General features: G+C 39.5%; 1 protein-coding gene across 6 annotated transcripts in view; it reads right to left on the bottom strand.

Moving 5' to 3' along the window:
- Positions 1 to 1,025: 1,025 nt before the first annotated feature.
- LOC106563869 (uncharacterized) overlaps positions 1,026 to 13,203 on the bottom strand; it is an 83,667-nt gene continuing 71,489 nt past the window's right edge. For 4 of the 6 annotated variants that reach the window (XM_045690230.2, XM_082958325.1, XM_082958326.1 and 1 more), the window contains 3 exons: positions 4,753 to 4,825; positions 4,472 to 4,541; positions 1,026 to 1,803 (listed from right to left, as the gene is read on the bottom strand). In XM_045690230.2, coding sequence (XP_045546186.2) covers positions 1,672 to 1,803; positions 4,472 to 4,541; positions 4,753 to 4,825 — 275 coding nt within the window. In that variant the 3' untranslated portion in view covers positions 1,026 to 1,671. The remainder of the gene's footprint in view (positions 1,804 to 4,471; positions 4,542 to 4,752; positions 4,826 to 13,203) is intronic. The other 2 variants (XM_082958324.1, XM_082958327.1) reach the window with 1 other exon arrangement.

Genomic DNA, 13,203 nt, shown 5'->3' on the forward strand with positions numbered 1-13,203 from the left:
TTTAGTTCAAAATATGTTTGCACTGTCAATCTATCCAGGGTGGTAACCATAGAAACCAGCGTTGTTGCTTTGATCATGTTGACATTAAACTGATTTTGGTAGAGGTATAATTCGTCTCTGCAAACCTCTCTGGTGAAATTCAATATATTTGAAACACACACACACACACACACACACACACACACACACACACACACACACACACACACACACACACACACACACACACACATGGATGATGACCAGTAGATGGTGGTAATTACTCATTTGTATTCTGATTAAATATATATATATTTTATTTGCCATGTTTAGGTATTAAACATACAAGTAGAAAAATAGACCAAACAATTTCATACACAAGATAGACTTCTTGTTTTAAGGGTTCTAGGGGAGTACAATACAAATTAAACAGCAGGTTCAAAGATAATTTTAAGGGTTCTAGGGGAGTACAATACAAATTAAACAGCAGGTTCAAAGATTATTTTAAGGGTTCTAGGGGAGTACAATACAAATTAAACAGCAGGTTCAGAGATTATTTTAAGGGTTCTAGGGGAGTACAACACAAATTAAACAGCAGGTCTAGAGATGATTTTAAGGGTTCTAGGGGAGTACAACACAAATTAAACAGCAGGTCTAGAGATTATTTTAAGGGTTCTAGAGGAGTACAACACAAATTAAACAGCCGGTTCAGAGATTATTTTAAGGGTTCTAGGGGAGTACAATACAAATTAAACAGCAGGTTCAAAGATTATTTTAAGGGTTCTAGGGGAGTACAATACAAATTAAACAGCAGGTTCAAAGATTATTTTAAGGGTTCTAGGGGAGTACAATACAAATTAAACAGCAGGTTCAGAGATTATTTTAAGGGTTCTAGGGGAGTACAACACAAATTAAACAGCAGGTCTAGAGATGATTTTAAGGGTTCTAGGGGAGTACAACACAAATTAAACAGCAGGTCTAGAGATGATTTTAAGGGTTCTAGAGGAGTACAACACAAATTAAAGGATAGAAACAAGTGCAACAGGTTGCAGATATAAGGAATTATTTATTTATTTATTTATTTATTTACAAATTATGGTCTGATGAGCAATGGTACATTTCTTAGAGAGCATTCAATAGGAATATATTTAATAGGTAAAACCAGAATCAGTTGCCAGAGATGGATATAAGGTAGGCCAGCCAGATCTTAATAATAGACTGCTGAAACAATCCAATGATGTTAATATTTTCTAACCAAATATAGTTTATATGTACAGTGTATCTTATTATTCAGTGTTGCTGTGTGTCACAGATGTGTGGGATATGTGTTTTGATGTTTAAGGAATATGTGTGAAGTTGAGTTAGATGCCATGCATGGAAATTTAATTAATTTGTTTGTCCTGTAGTTGGTTTAACTCCACAACCATCCTGAGCTGAGCAGTGTTTTTTTTCTCTACATTTTTCACATTCATAGAAATAAAATCAAACCACTTGGCTTTGAAAATTCAATTGACTACTAGTTTTGAATCAGTTTGGTCCGCTAGGACATTGTGGTAGGGGTTGTGTGTTGGTAGCAGGGAGTGACATAGCTAGTGCCTAAGTCGTGTGACGTGAAGATAACCCTGGTTTAAAACGAAAGACAATTGAAAAGAAACATCTCCAGTCCATCCTGTGTTCTGTATTTATGTTCCTCTAGGGTTCTACAAAGATTGGTTCCACGTTCCTTACATGTTCTGCTGTGGTTTCTTCTGTTGCTTCCTCGTTGGCCACACAATTGTTCTGGCACACAAAGACAGAGGGATGGGCTGTGTGTTTGTGTGTGCACTGAGAAAAGGGGTGAGGTTGAGATGTGTAACCAATGGAATCTTTTGGTTGCCAGCAAACTGAAATGTTCTTGCTACACCACCAACGTTGTGACAGAGATAGGCCACAGATTTAATGACAAGAATACATTTCTGCACTTTGCTAAAAGTTGGCCAGAATCAAGTCAATAATTGTCCGATTGTCTGACAACGTAAAAATAGAAGTGCTTAGGGACACTTGATGTAAAGTTAAGTCTTAATAAAGTATTAATATCTCTTTTCTCACCGTCATTGCAAATAAGAATTTGCTCTTAACTGATTTGCCTAGTTAAATAAAAGGTAAAATAAATACATCATAATCTACACACAATACCCCATAATGACAAAGTGAGTTTTTTTTAAAGGAATTGTAGCAAATGTATTACATTAAATACAGAAATATCTCATTTACAGTATTCACACCCCTGAGTCAATAATGGAGATGCACCTTTGGCAGCAATTACAGATGTTAGTTTTTCTGGGTTAGTCTCTAAGACTTGTAGTTACTCCACAATACTAACCTAATTGAGAGAGTGAAAAATAGAGAAACATGTACAGAATACAAATATTCCAAAACATGCATCCTGTTTGCCACAAGGCACTAAAGTAATACTGCAAAAAATGTGGCAAAGCAAATAACTTTTGGTCCTGAACACAAAGTATTATGTTTGGGGCAAATTTGGTGTAGATCGTTGACAAAAAAAAATACAAATAAATACATTTTTATCCCACTTTGTAACACAACAAAATGTGAATAAAGTCAAGAGGTGTGAATACTTCCTGAAGGCATTGTATATCCACACACTCTCAAAAATAAGGCTACAGTTAGTGTTGTTCCCTGGGGTAAAAAAATCTCAAAGGTATACAGATTTGGTACTGTACCTTCACATATGGTACAGTACCAATGGTACAGTACCAAGTACACATAGGAACTCACACGGTACTGTGTGGATAATCTAGTATAAAGTAAAATTTTCCTACCCAATATTTTGAACATAAGGTACAATCATCACTGCACTTTGAAATGTAGGTGGGGGCAATGTACCAGTTGGCCAAATTAGCATATTTGGGGGAGTGATCTAATAAGATGTATATTTGTGCCCACCATCAGTGGAAGTGTTGTACCAGTTTAAGTGGTTGGATGGTTATGTTGTTAAGGTAGAGCACCTCTTTTGACACTGTTAGTTCTGCAATCTTTGTAAGACCATGTTACAATAAAGAGCCGCATTCTGCATTTCACAGGAAATTAAAGGAAGTCAATTTTCTGGAAGTTGATGTGAATTTTGCATTACCTAACTGGCAACAAGCTTTCAGTGAGTTATGGCAGTAATTGCTAATACTGCACTGGCAACTAACTGCCAGCAACTTACTGGCAACCAGATGTCAGTAAATTATTGTAAAATGTATTAAATTAACTGCCAGTAACTTACTGTTCCTTCAATGAACTTTTCTGATTACAAGATAACGGATAACATTATTTGACAGATAGTAAGCATTCTTTGTAGTCGGTACCTTTTAGGATACATGTACACTATACCCTAGCTGTACCCATATTCTTGAGAGTGTAAATACATGTTCTTGATATAAATATGTATCTGGTGGCAGAAACATTAACGCACTCCTGACCAAGAGGTTGCCAATTAAAATCTCCAGAGCGTATATCCATACTTGACGTCAAGGCTCCCTGAGCACTGCCCCTTTTACTTTGGTTTGTCAGATAATCGCACAATTATTGATTTCATTTTGGGCAACTTTTAGCAAATTGCAGAAATTTATTCTTGCCAATAAATCTGTGGCCAATCTTTATCAATGCCACAGACCTGATGGTGCAGCAGGGAATTCAGGTCACTGGTAACCAAGTTCAAATCCCAATAGAGATTTAGTCCCAAGTGTGCTCAGAATACATCATTTTACAAGATTATACAGGTAACCTAGTGGTTAGAGCATTGGGCTGGCAACCGAAAGGTTGCTAGATCGCAATCCCTGAGCTGACAAGGTAAAAATCTGTCATTCTGCCCCTGAACAAGGCAGTTAGCCCACTGTTCCTAGGCCGTCATTGTAAATAAGCATTTGTTCTTAATGACTTGCTTAGTTAAATAAAAGGTACAAAAATCCTGCTAAATTACAATATATTCCTGGATACTGAATTGCAGTAAAAATACAATAAATATTTTTAAAACAATGACAAATCAGCAGCATAATGTCATGTTACAACAATAACACCGTAATTCAACTATACAAATACAGTTCAGTTTAAAAAAATAAGTTGTTACTGAATATTTACTGCAACTCAGTAGCTGGTAACAAATTACAGACAATTTTTAACAGTGTGTGCCACAAGCGCATCTGAAGAATCCTATAAGTATAACTGTAGAACCTGTAATTGGTTCTACCTGGAACCAGAGGGTTTTTCATGAGAGGGTTCTGCGTAGAACCCAAAAGGGCTCTGCCCTACAGGGATGGAACCAAGAACCCAGTGTAATGAATAACCCTCTTGTTCTTGGTAGGACCGTCCTCAATTCAACAACTGGTTATACAAATAGTTATTCAAAGAACCACTATAAAAAGGTTCTTCACAGCCCAAGAAAGGCTTCCCCTACGGGGACAAAATGAAAAACTAGTAACCCTTTTGTGTGTACATTGAAACTCACCAAGTATGTTAGCATGAGTTCTGGTGTGTTCTCCGGATTTAAATTCCATGACCTCTTGACATGCATTCTCCTGAGGGCATAACAACACATAACAAAACCTTACAGGCAGTTTTATCAACCCAACCTCCTGAAATACGATTGCCCACGTCAAACTTTCAAACAGCCAAATAAACAGGAATAAAGCCATATTTACTATATGTAGCCAGGGGGTAAATTACAAAGCAACTTTACACGGGCACTTAAAACATACTAAAGACTGATGTTTCATCTATGCGTCTGACCTGTAGGTTAGCGCTAGGACCGCGAGGAGACCCATTCCAGCAGCACCCGCCCCCAGCAACACAGACAGGTCACCTGAAGTCACATGAAGTGAAACATAAAGTGAAACATAAACCATTACCTGGTAATCTCTGTCTCCAGTACGTGTCCTTGCTTAGGTATCCCACTTGTACCTGTCTTTCCTACATGTCCCTAGCTTCCTCTGACTTGTAGAGGTTTGTCCTACATGTCCCTAGCCTCGTCCTGCCTGGGAAAGGTGTGTCTTCCTGTCTCTAGTGTCATGACGTGGCCCTTTCTGGGTATAGATAGTGGCATCTCCCTCTCTCACACACACACACACACCACACACAGGTTCTGTTATCTCAGGTCAGAAATTCCTGGCGGAGACTCTCTGCCCCTAGCCATGCAGAAAGAGAGACACAGAGAGAACAAAGGATTTCACATGACGAACTCCTAAATCCCCAAAATGGGAATTTGAAACAAAATGTCCACTTGTGAGGAGGTGGGAATGGTTTGTGGACACTTAAGGGACAGGTATGACGAGTGTGTTTCATTTGGTGACCTCAGAGAGGACAGTTAACACACATAACTATATCTCTGAATGTGTACATTTCTTAATTTTGGGGTTTGCATCTAATTCTTGTATAAAATGAATGAGTAAAGATGAAACTATGTGAAATTATGTAATGTGATGTTAAACCATTAATGTGAGAGAATTGTATTATTTTTTTACCTTTCTAGGGAGTTTTTCCTAGGGAGTTTTTCCTAGCCACCGTGCTTCTTTCACATGCATTGCTTGCTGTTTGGGGTTTTAGGCTGGGTTTCTGTACAGCACTTTGAGATATCAGCTGATGTACGAAGGGCTATATAATTACATTTGATTTGATTTGATTTATTTTAAAGTTTAACTATATCATTGGCCAGCCCCCATGAGCACAGACATGATCTGGCGTCATAGAACCGCCATTTCAAATGTTACGAATAAAACCCCATCCTGAGGAAATCCTCTTCAGACCACAAAAACCTCAGTGGAAGCTAAGGTTGTAATGGTTGTTAAATTCCTAATCATACCACGTGGAGCATTGGCTGCACAGCGGGAAATGGTTAAACTCTGAGACTATCGATCCCGACAGAATAAGAGCAAATCTTAGGTACTAATTACTAGTCTGCAGCTAGAAATTATGTAAGCCTAGGATTGCGAATACTGACAACCGACGAAACATCTATTCTATGAGAACATTTCTGAATGGTACTCTGAAGTATTCATCCTAACCATAAAAATAATTTGATCTTCAGGAAGCAGAGAGAGAGACGCTGATGAACTGATTCTCCGCAGACAGACGATTCCAACAGAAATCTCGACAACACACTGGGCGTAAATATATATTGATTGCAATTATTCCTGAATGAGTGAGCGTTCATGTGCAAAGGATTAGCATTTCAATTAATATAATTATCTACTGTGTAGTGATCCCTCTGGTGTTTCCCGCCCTTCCCAGTCCACACTTCCCTTTGTCCACCAAGCCGTCATATCGGCTTAGCCCACTAGGAAACCTCCCTTATCACCACCTTGTAACCATAGCTACTGTTGTTTGTTTATGCATTTCTGTGATTATTTAGTTAGTAAATAAATTACTAAGACAATTGATGATGATTTATAGAAAAGGCTGGGTTCATGCAGATAACCAACAATTTACGACGTTTGGAATGAGACTAACGTGAGGTAAAGAATAATTCATTAATTAGAAAACTAATTTATCAGATATTAAAATATCTGAAGAGTTATATCAGGAAAACTATAACTTTGTAATCTGAAGATTTTTCTTGGTGCCCTGACTTCCTAGTTAATCACGTAAAAATAATTACAGAGAATTGATTTGATAAAATAACAGTCTTCACTTTTAATGATGCCAAAGACACAACACTAAACCTCCTCCTACCTGTGGAGCCGTGTCTTCCTGTTCCTAGCCTCCTCTTACCTCTGGAGGTCTGTCTTACCTGTCCTTAGCCTCCGACCTGTGGAGGTTTGTGTTACCTGTCCCAAGCTGCCTCCTACCTGTGGAGGTGTGTCTTACCTATCCCTAGCCCTGTCTTACCTGTGGAGGTGCGTCTTACCTGTCCCTAGCCCTGTCTTACCTGTGGAGGTGCGTCTTACCTGTCCCTAGCCTCCTCCTACCTGTGGAGGTGTGTCTTGCCTGTGGAGGTGTGTCTTACCTGTCCCTAGCTGCCTGCTACCTGTGGAGGTGAGTCTTACCTGTCCCTAGCCTCCTCCTACCTGTGGAGGTGAGTTTTCCTGTTTCTAGTGTCTTCCGACTTGTGGAGTTGCGTCTGCGCATTTCGTGGCCATTTCGCCAATGCATACTGTGACTTCACTTCAGTCAGTACCGTCATTTGTTTTGAACAGCTGAGACACTTTTTTCCATAAACTAAAAATACAGCTATCGTGCTTGTAAACTAACTCGATTTTTCAAAAACAATATAAATACATAGCTTTTTAGAAACTGTTTTGTTGTTGCATTTAACCGTCTACAGTTGATCGACAATCCCACACTTGAACCTAATTACCATAATAATAATAAATCCCCATCAAAATCCGTCTGTAGGGATTTTGCTACATCCATTTTGGCCATGTGACTCACTGTCTGTAGGAGCAATCAATTTTCATGAACGGGGTGGTGTACCTAAACTATTCGGTGAGTGTACTGTATACAGTGCATTCGGAAAGTATTCAGACCCCTTGACTTTTTCCACATTTTGTTACGTTACAGCCTTATTCTAAAATTGATTAAATAAAACATGTTCCTCATCAATTTACACACAATACCCCGTCATGACAAAGCAAAAACAGATTTTTTGACATTTTTGCAAATGTATTAAATATAAAAACATAAAAAAATACATTTAAAATAAGCTGTGCAGCTAAAATAGTGAAGACGTCCCATCTGGTTTGCGCTTAGTGGGACTATAATTTGTTTTCAACAGGACAATGACCCAACACACCTCCAGGCTGTGAAGGGCTATTTGACCAAGAAGGAGAGTGATGGAGTGCTGCATCAGATGACCTAGCCTCCACAATCAGCTGACCTCAACCCAATTGAGATGGTTTGGGATGGGTTGGACTGCAGAGTGAAGGAAATGCAGCCAACAAGTGCTCAGCATATGTGGGAACTCCTTCAAGACTGTTGGAAAAGCATTCCAGCTAAAACTGGTTTAGAGAATGCCAAGAGTGTGCAAAGCTGTCATCAAGGCAAAGGGTGGCTACTTTGAAGAATCTCAAATAGAAAATACATTTCGATTTGTTTAACATTTTTTTGGGTTACTACATGATTCCATATGTGTTATTTCATTGTTTTAATGTCTTCACTGTTATTCCACAATGTAGAAAATAGTAAAAATAAAGAAAAACCCTGGAAAACCTTGGAACGACTACCTCACAAAATAACTTTAACCCGACAAAAAAAAGAAAAACAGATTAATCTACAGACACGGATGATTTACTTAACGTTGAAGTAGAGGCTAGTGCTCTGGCTGGAATCCATGCAACACTGGAAAAGTTGTGTGAGGAGGTAGCAGGGCTGAGGGGGAATTTGGAGTTTAGCCAGAGTGAAATTCTCACACTCCAAGGAGAGAACAAGGCACTCACAGCCAAGGTAAAAATCCACGATTCCAACATGGATTGTCTACTCAGGGAAAACAGGGTGATGAACGAGTCGCTACTAGACATACAAAGTCATAGCATGCGTGAACATTTTTTTTTTGTGGGATTTCTGAGGACTCATCCAATAATCCTGAGGGCACGATCAAAGAATTGATGCAATCCGCCTTGAAACTTCTTATAGTGACTTTAAACAAGGTGGCTTTCCACCGAGTACACAGACTTGGAGCTCAGAGTGACAAGACCAAGGGTCCCAGACTGATCATCACAAAATTTGAACACTACCAACAAAAGGAGCTGATCAAAAGCAGAGGAAGGGAGTTTAAAGGGACCAAATTCGGTCTCAATTATCCATTTCCAAGGGAGATAAACAAATGTCACAAGAAGCAGTATCTGGTACAAAGGCAACAGAGGGAGAAGGGTAAGCGTGCCTTTCTCATTGTGGATAAACTCTTTATAGATGGACAGCTATTCCGAGACAGCTCCATAACACCATGGCTGTACTACATTCTACAGGGACTTCAGGTTATGAAAAAAAGAAAGTATGGCAACTTTAAAAATATCTGAACACTATGAAATGGATATGACACACGACCAATTACATGCTCGCTTACATATACGGACTTATACATACACACACACACACCTGATCTCGCTCTCTTCTCTCACTCTCTCTCTTTTCTCCACTCTCTTCTCTCACTCTCTCTATTGTCGAGAACTGTTTAATAATTTAATATGTTTCTTGTTTGTTTATCTTTTTTATGTATTTGTCTACACGTTTATATATGTTTACAACAAGCAAGGGAAGATATCAGAATAGGGGCATTGGGGAATAATAACATATTGTACGGAATACATTTGTACTGTAGTGGAGCCGTCTCTAGAGTAATGCAAGGTGTCTTTCATGATCATGTGAAACGTCAATTGCTATGGAAATGCTGGGGTGTGTTATTCAATGATGTTAAAGGTAATTATGATGCAACTATGATAGTGATACGATATGGATTACAATTATCATCATGAATATTAAAGCTATACGCAATACATGTTACACACATAGACACTCAACCATGCAAATTGAGTTATTATTGATTTGGACAGCACACATTATAGTCTTACTCTTATACATGCACACATTATAGCCTATACATGGGTAAAAGAAAAGGAATATAACATATACTGTTTACAGGAAAATCAATCTACATCCTTAGATGAAGTTGCGTGGGAAAAGGACTGGGGTGGTGAAATAATTTTCTGTCATGGACATAGGAACTCAAAAAGGTAATGATATTAATTAACAAAAATCTTGATCTGAATGTGCAAGTAGTCAGGAAGGAAGGTGGATCTTCTTGAATATGAAAGTGGACGAACAAGAGATTTGGCTCATTAATCTATATGGTCCAAATCAGGATGATCCATACTTCTTCGAAAACATTTATACCAATTTATTGAACTTACAGGCAACAAATGATCAAATCATTATGGTGGGAGACTTATAACACAGTGTTAAGTACCTCAATGGACCGTAAAGGTAATCACTCTACAAACTATCATCACCGTGCCTTTAAGGAAATCACACATTTTATGGACACATTAGAAATAGTGGGTATTTGGAGACCAAAAAACCCTGACCTAGTGATATATACATGGAGGAGACTTAATCAAGCTAGTCGTCTTGAATACTTTCTTGCCTCTCTCTTGCATCAAAGGTTAAAAAAGTTTTAATAGGAGACAGAATGCGATCGGATCATCATCTAATTGGCCTTCACATAACTCTTATAGATTTTCCACGTGGAAATTTAATCAAAGTTTACTGGAGGACAACTTAGTTTTAACTAAGACAAAATAACTTATAACTGAATTTTTCCAGTATAATATAGGTTCAGCAAATCCCGTTATTGTTTGGGAGACCTTTAAATGTACCTTCAGAGGACATTCAATTCAATATTCATCAATAATAAACAAGCAGTTTCTGTCTAAAGAGTCAAAATGTTACGATCATCTGAAGAAATGGACCAAGGCACAGCGTGCGTAGAGTTCCACATGATTTAATAAATAAAACTCACCAAAACAAATACAGAAGCAAACGAAACGTAAAGTAATGGTGTGCTCACAGGCACTACACAAAAACAAGATCCCACAATCACAGGTGGGAAAAAGGGCTGCCTAAGTATGATCCACAATCAGAGACAACGAGAAACAGCTGCCTCAGATTGAGAACCATACTAGGCCAACAAAGAAATAGAAACTTAGATATGCCCACCCAAGTCACACCCTGACCTAACAAAATAGAGAATAAAAAAGGCTCTCTAACATCAGGGCGTGACAGTACCCCCCCAAAGGTGCGGACTCCGGCCGCAAACCTGAACCTATAGAGGAGGCTCCGGTGCGGGACGCAGACCCCGCTCTGCTTGAGGCTCCGGACCGGGGACCGTCGCTGGAGGCTCCGGACCGGGGACCGTCGCTGGAGGCTCCGGACCGGGGACCGTCGCTGGAGGCTCCGGACCGGGGACCGTCGCTGGAGGCTCCGGACCGGGGTCCGTCGCTGGAGGCTTCGGACCGGGGACCGTCGCTGGAGGCTTCGTGCCATGAATCGTCGCTGGAGGCTTCGAGCCATGGATCGTCACTGGAGGCTTCGAGCCATGGATCATCACTGGAGGCTTTGGGCCATGGATCATCACTGGAGGCTTCGGGCCATGGATCATCACTGGAGGCGTCGGGCCATGGATCATCACTGGAGGCTTCGTGCGTGGAGCCGGTACAGGTTATACTGGGCTGTGAAGGCGCACCGGAGACAGTGCGCAGAGCCGGCGCAGGATATCCTGGGCCGAAGAGACGCACCGGAGACCAGGAGCGCTGAGCCGGCACAATCCATAATGTTAAGGGGTCAAACACGGCTAAGACAAGTACATTATGTTAGTTTCTGAGCTTTAACTATTATTAATCATTAGTTATAATAGAGATATGAGGGGTGCTATAATGAAGCTTGGGAGGGGCTGAGTGCAGGGAAAACGATCACATTTAGTGATAAGGGTAGGAAGCGTTGAAGGCTCATTTCACTCAGCTCCCTGCTCAGCAATAATGATGCAATGTTTAGCAATAATGAGGAGATGTATGTATACTACCACGGGTGAAACCATGTTTTTTGTCTAATATTGAAGTTATGTGCAGAATAAAATTGGTTTAAAGCTTTCATAGTGTCCGTTGAGTTTGTAATAACAGGATCAAACACGTCTACGACAAGTGAACCGTGTTAAAGGATCTAACACGGCTAAGAAACCAAAACAATGTTAAGGTATCAAATGTGGCTAAGACAAGTAAACAATGTTAAGGTATCAAATGTGGCTAAGACAAGTAAACAATGTTAAGGTATCAAACGTGGCTAAGACAAGTAAACAATGTTAAGGTATCAAACGTGGCTAAGACAAGTAAACAATGTTAATAAGGGATCAAACGTGGCTAGGACATGTAAACAATGTTAAGCTCTCTAGGCTAGGGGGCGGTATTTTCACATCCGGATTAAAAGCGTGCCCAAAGTAAACTGCCTGCTACTCAGGCCCAGAAGCTAGGATATGCATATTATTAGTAGATGTGGATAGAAAACACTCAGAAGTTTCTAAAGGTGTTTGAATGATGTCTGTGAGTATAACATAACTTATTTAGCAGGCGAAACCCCGAGGACAAACCATCCAGGAATTTTTTTGGGGAGGTCACTCTCTTTCAATGGGTATTCTATGGGGATCTAGATTCATAAGGCACTGGCTGGCAGCTCCTATCGCTTCCACTGGATGTTAACAGTCTTTAGAAATTGGTTGATGTTTTTCCTTTGAGAAGTGAAAAAGTAGTGCAGTTCAGAACGAGGGTCGAGTGAAGTGTACTGTTTGTTTGAGGCGCACGACCTGAAGGCTCACTCCACTTTGTTTTCGTCCTGTATTGAACACAGTTTATCCTGTCTTAAATTTGATCAATTATTTACGTTAAAAAATACCTAAAGTTGTATTAGGAAAGTTGTTTGAAATGTTTGGACAAAGATTACAGGTAACTTAATAGATATTTTGTAGTCATGTTGCGCGAGTTGGAACTGGTGTTTTTCTGGATCAAATGCGCCAAATAAATGGACATTTTGGATACATAACGATGGAATTAATCTAACAAAAGGACCATTTGTAATGTTTATGGGACATATTGGCGTGCCAACAGAAGAAGCTTGTCAAAGGTAAGGCATGAATTATATTGTTATTTCTGAGTTTTGTGTCACGCCTGGCGGGATGAAATATGATTGTCTGTGTTTTTTGATGGTTTGCTGTCCTCAGATAATAGCATGGTTTGCTTTCGCCGTAAAGCCTTTTTGAAATCTGAAATGGTGGCTAGATTAACAAGAAGTTAGGCTGTAATTTGGTGTATTGCACTTGTGATTGTATGAAAGTTAAATATTTCTAATAATTTAATTTGAATTTGGCGCTCTGCCATTTCACCGGATGTTGTCAAATCGATCCCGTTAACGGGATTTGATCCCTAAGAAGTTTAAGGTATCAAACGTGGCTAAGACAAGTAAACAATGTTAAGGTATCAAATGTGGCTAAGACAAGTAAACAATGTTAAAACTTCTTACGGCTGAAATCCCGTTAACGGATTCGATATGACAGCAGCCAGTGAAAGTGCAGAGCGCCAAATTCAAACAACAGAAATCTCATAATTAAAATTCCTCAACCATACAAGTATTTTACACCATTTTAAAGATAAAATTCTCGTTAATCCAACCACAGTGTCCGATTTCAAAAAGGCTTTACAGCGAAAG

The sequence above is a fragment of the Salmo salar genome, chromosome 11 (assembly GCF_965601325.2).
Source record: "Salmo salar chromosome 11, fSalSal1, whole genome shotgun sequence".
Lineage (NCBI taxonomy): Eukaryota > Metazoa > Chordata > Actinopteri > Salmoniformes > Salmonidae > Salmo > Salmo salar.